The sequence below is a fragment of the Panthera onca genome, chromosome D2, assembly GCF_046562875.1.
Source record: "Panthera onca isolate mPanOnc1 chromosome D2, mPanOnc1 haplotype 2, whole genome shotgun sequence".
NCBI classification, from domain to species: Eukaryota; Metazoa; Chordata; class Mammalia; order Carnivora; family Felidae; genus Panthera; species Panthera onca.
Genome location: NC_138349.1, coordinates 27804683 through 27814332, shown reverse-complemented (window position 1 = coordinate 27814332; position 9650 = coordinate 27804683). Strand labels below are relative to the sequence as shown.

Sequence of the window (9650 nt, the reverse complement as noted above, 5' to 3'; positions counted from 1 at the left end):
TGGCCAAGAGGATACCACCTCCAGAATGGGTCTCTCTGGAGGGTGTGGGTGCTCTCCTTTCTTTCCCAATTTCCTGTTGTCCTTGCCAGGAGGTGGGACAAGGGGTTGACTTGGTTTGAAGGTAATCTCTGGAATTCTGAATCTCTTGGGAGGAGGTTGAGGGGCCAGGTCCCTGTTTTCAGACACAGAAGGTGGCACTATCCTCTGTAGTTCTGGGAACTTTCTGTGTATGGGAAGTGGTTAATTGGCCAAGTTACCCGGTGACCCACTGGTTCCCTCTTGCAGCCCTGGAGGCCCTATTACTGTGGGCCCGGACAGGATGCCAGGGCATTTAAGTGGGAAGCAAAAGGAGAGAAGCAACTTCCACATTTGGACCTGACACTCCAGGCTTTGGGTTTCTGCCAGCTCTGACCCTTGCTGGGAATGATGGCAGACATTGGGGGCCTAGTTCAGAGTAGACCTGGCAGAGCTTGCAAGCAGGGTCCAGAAGCAGCCTAAGGGGCCAGGAATTTGCCTGGCTTATTCATTCCGGGCCCCAGTCAGCCACACCTCCCTGGGAATAGAAGCTCCGAGGGACTCACCCCTCACAGAGGCTTCTAGGCCTTTGACGTGGCTGTCTCTGGTTGGTACTAAGCTGTGAAAAGGGTTCCCAGACTCCATGAGCTTTAGATTCCTTCCCCAGCATGCCCCGTGCAGGTGGGGCCCCAGGGCTTGGACTTGAGTTCTGAACTAGAGTCGGGATCCCTATGCCAGGATGCTGGCATCCCCTGACCGAAATCAGGCCGACAAAGGCCAGCTCTGAGACTCTGCAAGTTACTGACAGAGACACAGGACTCAGTACCTGCCCCCCAGGCCTGCCTCCCAGCCAGCACACTCCGGCTTGCGCCCATCTCTTCAGCTTCCAAACCCCCCATGCCAGGAGGCCTCTCCAGGCCCCTTGCTGCTCCTCCCAACACAGCCACCTCCTCCAGCCCTGTGCACATTATTCTTCATAGTTGGTATGTCCAAACCTTCTTCCCCACCCCACCACTCCCCTCACCAAACTCTCCATCCTGCGAGGTCCAACCTCCAAGTGCCATCCTGGTCCCACCAGCTGGACTTGCTCCTATCCCCTCTATCAAACTGAGCCCCTTAGCCTGACTCCCAGTCCTCCACCAGCCTTGGCATACAGCATCGTCTCTAAAGTAGGCTCTTTAGTTTTCCCCAAACAGGCAGGCTATTTCCCTGCCAGCCTTCCCCTCCCCTCCACACAACCTCGTCTGACTGCCTCAGCACTGCTGGTAGCACAAGTCACCAGTTCCTAGTAAGTCTTGTCACCTTTGTTTACGTCCTGATAGCCTGTTCTAGGGCAGGGCCCACAAGAGATGCTAATGCAGAGACAGGCACTCCTAATGCCTGACTCCATGAATTCTCCCTTTTACCCGTCCATCTCTGCCCCCCTTCTGAGCTCAGGAGTGGACTTAAGCCAGCCCTTCTGGAGAGCAGTTAACTTGCCTTTCTGGGCTCCCATCTCCATCCCTGCCCGGGTTGAAGGCAGGCAGGGACTGCAGCAGTTCACAGACACCAAGCAGGCTGAATGTCAAGTGCACTTTACTGGGCCCCTGGGCCTTCAAATGCTATCCTCCCCAAGCCTGGTCACCCCGTCCCCACACCTCCAGCTGCACAGGAAGCGGGCTAGGGGGAGGGAGGACATGTGAAACGGCTTGTTCTCTTGCTCCAAAGGGTCTTAGGTGATGCTCAGCTACAGCTGCTTGCCCCTCCCCTGCAGCCCCCATCCTGCCCCCAGCAGAGAGACCCTCCTTGGGCAGGGAAGTGGGGGTGTCTGGGCCTTCAGCACAGGAAACTGGCTTCACACCAGCAGCTGTTCTTGCTTAAAATGAGGCGGGGAGGGGGGGGGGGAGAGGGAGGGGGGGCATGTCCAGAACTCCACCAGAGGCAGTGGGGAGGCAGAAGGCCAGCAGTCTGCTCTTGTTGAGGAGAGGGCTGGACAGAACGTGGGAGCCAGGCTGGCCCTTTCCCTCAGGCCCAGGCTGTTGAAGTAGTGAGGTTCAGCCCACTAAGGCTGGAGACAAGCACTGGATGGCCAGGTGGGGCAGTCCCCCTTCCCCCCAGCCATGGGTCACCAGTCCCGCTCGGCTGGCTCTCGGTAGGGTAGGCCTAAGAGCCTGAAGACATCCTTCTCAGTGGGAGTGGGCAGCACTCGGCCAGGCCCCACCTTGCGGCCTCGGCTGTCCCGGACCACAGCAGTGCTGAGGGCATGCTCCGACAAGCTCATGCTCTTGGTCTTGGCCAGAGCCCGCATGGAGCGGTTGAAGTGGGCAGAGCCAGTGAAGTAGAGCAGGGCGCAGGCAAACTCGCTGTAGGGCACAACGATGATGTCCAGTCGTCGGTGCCGCCGCCCCGGCCCTGGGAGCTGGCACACACCCAAGTACTTCTGCTGCTGGCCGTTCTCCTCCTGGCTCACCAGGTCATCCGTCAGGAACCCTGGCGCAACATGGGAAGGCTGCTGGGAGGGCAGGGAGCCAGGCTTGGGGCTGCCCCGTCCTCCCAGGTCTCTCCTGTTCATCCCTGGGTCCTCCATTCCCTGCGCGTGAATTTCTTTGCTGGGCAACCTTGCCCTCTCTGCACCTGCCTCCTTAAAACACGCATGGCCATTCCTCCCCATGTCCCCTGCAGTGTCACAGAAAGGTGAGATCAAGCAATTAACCTGCGGGCAGTATTGAGCACCTATTACTAAGTGGACGGGTGGTGGACTGTTTCATCTCTGCCCTGAACTGGCTCTGGCCACAAGGGAGAGGTGGCACTCTCACGAAGCCACCCTCCCCTGCTTCCTGCTGAGAGCTTGCAACTCTGAGGCCCTCCCTCCTGGGGGTCGGCTAGCCTCGCCCTGCCTGGAGCCAACCTGCTCACCCAGAGATGGAGCTTATACCTTGCTGTCGAAGGCTGTCAAGGAGGCGATTGAAGACGCCCTGGTGAGACCGGCCATCCGGGTGAGTGAGCAGCACATCCACATCACCACAAGTTGCCTTCCCGCGTCGGTAAGAACCACATGCCACACACAGCAGCCCAGGGGTGAAAGCCTGAGCTGATTCCCGGACCTGAGAAAGAGCAGAGGGGCAGGGGGGAGGGCCTGTGGGCCTCAAGCCCTGCAAGGAGTTCTTCCCCCTTGACAGCACAAGAGCCTTCCCCGACCCAGGAGCCCACACTTCCGGCTTATGCCCCGAACCAATCCCTGGTCGCATCACACGAGCCTGAGGGAAAGACTAAAGGAGGAGATGTCAGAGATCTACCCTGGGGAATGGCAGTTCTCCAGCTTCCCTAGGACAGAAGAGAAAACCTCGTGCTCATACCACCAGAGGTGGCCTGAAGAGGGATCTAAGAGGTGTATGCTCTGATTCTGAGGAAAGACACTGATCTTTCCTCCTGGAGCTCTTTAAAAGCGGAGAGACACCCCTTCTCTTGGCCTCGGCCCCAAACCCTATGCCTGCGTATGTCTGCTTAGGACAAAGGGCCAGGTGCCTGGAAGCCCTCCAAGGCCTGGTATGGATTTGGAGCTTAGAGCAGAGTGTGAGTTGGGGCTTGAGGCTTCATCAGGTGGCTAGCGGGGTGCCCCAGGCTGAGGCCTGGGGGGAAATGGAGCCTAGAAATGCAACCGCACCTATAGTAAAGAAAAAGAAAGAAAGCAAAGAGGGAGGCAATTCTGAGCCAATACTCACACCCTTACTTGGAGGAATGGGCTCGGTGCAGAGGGAATGGAGACAGGGGGCTGTCAGCTGAAGGATCAACCCTCACTGAGAGGAATAAGCCCATTAGCCTCCACCCCAGAGACACTGAAGCCTTTCATATGCAGATGACCTCCACGCCTCTACCCCAGGACACTGAGATTTCTGGGGCCCTGGATACTCCAGGCAGGACACCTCAATTCTCCTGACAGGCATGGCTCTGCTAATCCTCTCAGTCCCTTCTTGAGCCTCCCAAGAGGATGGGAGGAGACCTAGGATGAGTAATCCCATCAAAAACTCCTAAAGCTGGAGCCCTTAAGTGGGGGGAGCAGGCCAGGTGGGAAGCCACTGCTGTTCGAATGGGTTGGGGGCTGGAAGCTCACTGGGACATTCTCTGTGCCTGGACACCGTGGCTGAGTGACGGCGTCATTACTAGCACCAAGGCCTGGTGATGGGTGGACAAAAGGGCCTGTCCATCTATCTTGCGCCAGTCTCATAGTCCCGTGGCCTAGTGGCCTGGAGTGGAGCTGGAGGCTAATTTTAACTAAAGTGGGCCAGGGTCTCCACAGAGTCCCTCCTGATCAGAATCTGACTCCAAAGTAGCAAACCTTGCCCACAGCAACCACCCCATAATCCTGAAGCTGACTGAACAAATGATATATCTAATCCTAAATACACCCTAGTCTCTCTCTAATCTAGGTTTTATACGAATTTACTCTCTAATCCAACGCTAAACCAAACCCTAATGTTGGCCAAATCTTATTTCTAGGACAATGACAAATCTTAACTAAAAGCATCCAATGTTAAGAAAACCCTACTCTTAATTCGGGCCTAACCTTAACTCAACCTAGCTTTTCTCTAACCCCAAACCTAACTGTACTGGCACTGTGCTTCTACACCAACTTTAACCCACACCCTGAACCAGTCTCAGGTTGGTGGAGGGGTGGGGGGGAGCCTTCAGAAGGCCCTTACCTCTGGAAAGAGATAAAAAAAAAAACAACTTTGTACATTTGTACACATTTTGGAGAGAAAAGAGTCTATAGTTTTCATCGGGTTCTCAGAAAAGTTTGTAAATCAAAAAACATTAAGTACCTCTGCCCTGACCCAGACCTGGCCCAGTTCAAACCCCAATATCCTCAAGTAGTTCTGACCATATTCCACCTCTAATCCAGCCCAAACGTTAACCCAGTCCTAACATCATTCTAGCATCTCTGCCAATGTTCACTCTACCCTAATCCAGAGACCTGGTGTTGCAGCCCTTCGCTACCAAAGCCACCCTCCCCTCCAGCTTCAGTCTCAACTTGCCCTTTCCTCATTGGTCCCAACCTCTGCTGTTCCACAGCTTCTTCTGACTTCCCGGCTGAGGGATGAGGTGTTCCTGACTTTGAGCCAGGCCACGAGCTTATAGCAAGGCTCCTCACTGCTCTGGGGCACCTGCTTACTGTCTGTTCAATCTCTGCAGCCTCCTCCCTGGGTATGCGTTCCAGAAAGTCATCATAATGCTTCAGGCCAATGGTCTGCTGGGTAGTCAGGGAGGCCTGGCTGCGGATGTCTTCTAGGGTCCGGAAACCCTGGAAAAAAGAAGCCAGATGAGGAGGCTGTGAGCAGCCAGGACCAATGGAGAGGCAGTGAGTGAGCACATACACAAGGCTACCATCACCCCCAAACTCCAAGGAAGGTTTGAGGTAGGACCAACCCCAGGAGTGGTTGGGTCTCTAATCAGTGGGACTCAAGAAAGGTAGGGAGCACAGGAGACACACCCCAATCCAGCCCTGCCACAACCCTAAAATAATGGTTCATGAATCCATCGGTCTGGGGGATTCCGGGCATGGCCAGATTGGGGAACCATTGATCTGGATACTCAGCCCTGAGTCCTGGTCTTCTCAGGAAGGCCCTTGCTGGTCTGGGAGACAGAGAAACATGCTTCTTATCTCTGCCTACACAACAGATTAATGCCTCAAGGCTACCAAGCAACAGGGCAGTTCTGGAAGCCAGGAGACCTAATCCCCATGAAAAGTGGTCTCACTGTAGTCTGGGTTCATTCCCATCAGAGTACAGGGTATGAGAACTGTGGGTCAGGACCTCTGAGAAAGAGCAAAACTGAAGTAGGTGCAGGGACAGGTACCTGCTGGTACCACATCTGGGCAGTCTTAGCTCCAGCTCCCCAGATGTTGGAGAAGAGCTCCAAGACAGGCACGCTCTCACTGATATGGTCCAGCTTCCGCAGATGCCCGCTTTCCAGGATCTCTACGATTTTCTCGGCCATCCGCTTTCCAATCCCGGGGATACTGAAGGCTTCCTGGGGAGGAGGAGGCAGAAGTAGAAAAGAAGAATGAGAAGACGGCAGGTGTGGAGCCAGTGGTAGGCTAGCAGACTCCTTCAGCAGGTATCTGAGTGAAGGCCAACCTGGCTAGTTGGCAACTGATGGCTGTGTAAAGCCTGGGCACAACTGAAGATGAGAAGTTAGGATAGAATGGGCTGGGAAACTTGTCTTTTGGTTCTCAGAGGGATGGAGGCGAGCACAGGAAGTAGAGAAAAGGCAGTAGTGACGATCCGAGTCACCACTGCCCTCGGAACAGTGAGGGCAGACATTTACTGAGGTCTTACTGCGTATCGGGCCTTACTGCACGACAGCAAGCATCTCATTTGGTCCTCATGGGAACACCTGAGTTTCTCACTCTTCTTACTTAGTTCCTTTTCCTTGCTCTAAGGGTTTAAGTAACTTGCCTGGAATCACACAGCGAATGATGGGAACCAGAATTCAAACTCTGGTCTGTTGGCCTCCAGAGTCTAAACTTTTTAAAAACTATTTACTATGGAAAAAATTCCAAAATAGAACAGTATAATGAGCCCCCAAGTACCTGTCAGCAACTTCTGTAATTATCAAGATTTTGTCAATCTGCTTTCATCCATATCCCCATTTTCTTTTGTGGAAGTCTCAGACATCATAAAATCTTAAGCATTCCACCCAATCCCCCTTGTGACTGGTGCCACCACCAACCTCTGGCCAGTAAACAGAGGGCCCCCCCTCTCCCCGCATACCCTGCACTGGCCCCCGGGTACCTGGTAGGAGGTGACAGGCTTGTGGAAGCTCTTGAGGGCATTGATGGCCTTGGCATAGCCCAGGGCCCTCCACTTGTCTCCCTGAACATTGTAGGCTTTGGCCAGCACTTCCAGCTTCTCTGTGATGTGGGGGTTGTGGTTAGTTGTCTTCTGGCTCGAAGGCTGTGCACAGACCCACTTATCCAGGCCCTCAGGGGCTGGGCTTGGTTCATCATCTCCCTCAAGGGGTGTGGGGTAGTGGCCACTGATAAGGGCTTCCAGATCAGCTGCGCTAACCTGGTTCTCTTCCCCATCACTGGTTTCATCATCAGAGCCAGGCTTGAGGGGGAAAGAGATGAGACAATAAGTTCACGCCCCCCAAAGAGCTCCTCAAAGGTGGGGTCTGAGCCTCCTAGTCAGACCCAGGAATGAGTCAGACCTGCACCTCCTTAAGTGTGGGGCCACGTTCCACCTGGCTTCCCCCAGTGCTCAGTCCTAGAATTCCCAGTGGTATGTGGTAGATGTGGCCTGGCCAAATGCAGACATGGTGGATGTTGGGAAGAGCCAAATGGCCTCATAAGAAAGAGGTCCTTCCTCATTCAGGGGTCTAGGACTTTCTGAACCACCACCAGGCCCTGCCTGTTTCTGTGACCTAGTTCCCAGGGGAAGGGAGCTGTGAGGGCTGGGAGGCTCCTGACCTGGGCTTGGGTGCTCAGGGCCTCTTCTGCCCTCTGGGGAGGAGACACAGGCCTCGTGGGAGGAGAGGGAGGAGAGAGGGCTGTCCTGAGCAGAGCCTCATGGGCTCCAGGAGGAGCAGAAAAGTCTTGGTCTGCCTTGCTGACGTGTGGTTGGTCCGGGTACCTGCAGGGATGGTGATGGCAAGTTAAGATCCCAAAGGTCTGGCCCTACCTCTGCTCCTCATACTCTACTTTGAGATCTTGGTTTTCTAATGTGTCCGATTAAGACAATGAAAGTTATTTTTAATAGCCCAAGAGGAGAGCTCAGGATGCTGCCAGAAAACACTGAGGAAAGACTGGAGCCAACCCACCTGTTAGGGATATAGATGCTGAATCCTGCCGTGTCCACCAGCCTCCTCTCCTGCAGGCACAGGCTTAGCCAGGTGGACTTCACCAGCTGAGCGCCCTGGGGCAGCCGGGGCAGTCGAAGGAGGCGGAGGGCTCGCTCACAGTCCATGCCTTCATCCACCACAATGTGAGTGACGCCTGGGGCCTGGGCAGAGCATATCTGGCCACCGTGCTGGATAATCTGCTTCTCAAAGAGCTCTGCCCGGGCTCGCCCAATGCCACTGGGCACAACATGGGCCCGCAGGGAGCTCAGCCATTCTGTGTAAGGGACATCCAGATGCCTATTGTCAGATATGATAACTGTCATATATGTCATAACTGTCAGATATGATCCGAATGAACCTTTTACAGTCCTGTGCCCCCAAACAATCATTTTTCTTCCATCTAGACAGCCAGCCTTCTGGGGAATTCTGCCACAAACATACAGTTAATTTTCCCATGGACCATCACTTGATGTAAGGGGCAAGGATTTTGATATGTCGTGTTCCCTCATGTAATCTAGAACTGTGTCTAGCACATTGTAGGTATCTTATATATCACTTCATTTGTTTATTTATTCTTTCAACAAGTATTAATAGACACCTACTATTAATAGACAGAGCAAGTGGCCTGTCAAAGACTGGGGCCCAAGCCTTGTGCAAGGGAGATACAAACCAACCTGTAGTCCGTGGGTGGGCAGAATCAGCTCTAATATCCAAGTCTAGACATGAGCAACATAGGAATCCTAAGGGTTCAAGTACATGAGGGTTCTGAGGGTGAGTCTGCTCACCTTCTGCTTCTCCATCTTCTTGCTTGGGAATCTTTGCAAGTGCTTTTGATGATGGATCGGCGTGAATTTTCTTCCGCTTGGGAAATGCCTTCAAGATGCCCCTGGGGTCCATTGAGGGATGGCCGGATCCTGGCCTTTAGGTTTTAGATTTGATCAGGGCAACTATCACGTGGAAACCCAGAATTGAGGTTACCCAACCCTTTGCCTACGGAGGTGGTGTCTCTAATGACCAGGGTTTGGGGGCAGTAGCCCAGTTCCTTGGGGTATCTCAAACCCAACTGAACTTTAGCCTAGCACTCACCAGCCTTTCAATGTCAGAGTACTGGGGAAAATAAAGGGAAGGATGGGACTATTAAGGAACTTCTGAGTGGTACAAAATGATATTCCTCGGAGGGGTTGCTCTAAAGATTCAGCGCAGTGTCTGCCCTGCTGCATCCCACTTTGAAAGGGCTCTACCAACAGGAGATGCTAGGCTAGGAAATGGAGCTACATCTTTACTTGGGCTCCCAAGAGGATTGACGGACTGGGGGGAATCTGCATATAAACCCATGATCTTTCTCTACCCCATCACAGACCCGCATAGGAAACCCTGGGAGAGCAGGGTGTTAGGGAGCCGGGGGAACGCCCTACACCTGCCCTGGTCGCGGACCTCCCGTCACGGGGGTGCTCAGCCCCGCAGGTGCGGGGAGACAGGGCAAGGCAGCAGCAGGTGTGGGGCGCCTTCCGAGACTAGAGGAGTCGCGGCCTCACAGCTGGGGGTGGAGACGACAGGCAGCTGTGGGGCACCCGCCGCGAGCGCAGCTGGCGCGCGCCAGGCACTCCCAGCTGGAGGCCAGAGGAGGGCTGGAGTGTCGGCACCCTGACCTAAGGACCCCTACCCGTTGCAGTGATTCGGTCCCAGGTGGGGTCAACTTCAGGCCCCGCGGGTGGGCTGGAGTAAACCACTTACCAGGGCAGCCAATGAGAGCAGACGAAGGGCGTGGTGGGTGGGAAGTCGGGGGCCGGAGGGGGTGGGGGGAGGGTAAATGCTCA

General features: G+C 54.6%; 1 protein-coding gene across 3 annotated transcripts; it reads right to left on the bottom strand.

Moving 5' to 3' along the window:
• Positions 1-1573: 1573 nt before the first annotated feature.
• On the bottom strand, positions 1574-9650 carry POLL (DNA polymerase lambda). Of its 3 annotated transcripts, none has more exons than XM_060641695.3 (9): positions 9568-9650; positions 8619-8752; positions 7813-8107; positions 7463-7625; positions 6786-7103; positions 5848-6021; positions 5165-5293; positions 2930-3098; positions 1574-2484 (listed from the first exon to the last, which is right to left on the bottom strand). In XM_060641695.3, the coding sequence occupies exons 2-9, from the start codon at positions 8728-8730 to the stop codon at positions 2120-2122; spliced, it is 1725 nt and encodes a 574-aa protein (XP_060497678.2). In that variant the 5' UTR covers positions 8731-8752; positions 9568-9650; the 3' UTR covers positions 1574-2119. The 3 variants fall into 3 exon arrangements, with proteins under 3 accessions (XP_060497678.2, XP_060497679.2, XP_078290877.1); XM_060641696.3 differs by having other exon boundaries at positions 8619-8780; positions 9568-9608; XM_078434751.2 differs by lacking the exon at positions 9568-9650 and having other exon boundaries at positions 8619-9536.

Bases quoted from the DNA above. Each gene is read 5' to 3' on its own strand.
- POLL (XM_060641695.3), bottom strand. From the start codon at position 8,730: ATGGACCCCAGGGGCATCTTGAAGGCATTTCCCAAGCGGAAGAAAATT. The intron at 6,022-6,785 runs GTACCCGGGGGC...CCTCCTCCCCAG, and splicing joins AGCCTGTCACCTCCTACCAG to GAAGCCTTCAGTATCCCCGG. The intron at 3,099-5,164 runs GTAAGCAGGTGC...GCTCTTTCTCAG, and splicing joins CTGCAGAGATTGAACAGACA to GTCCGGGAATCAGCTCAGGC.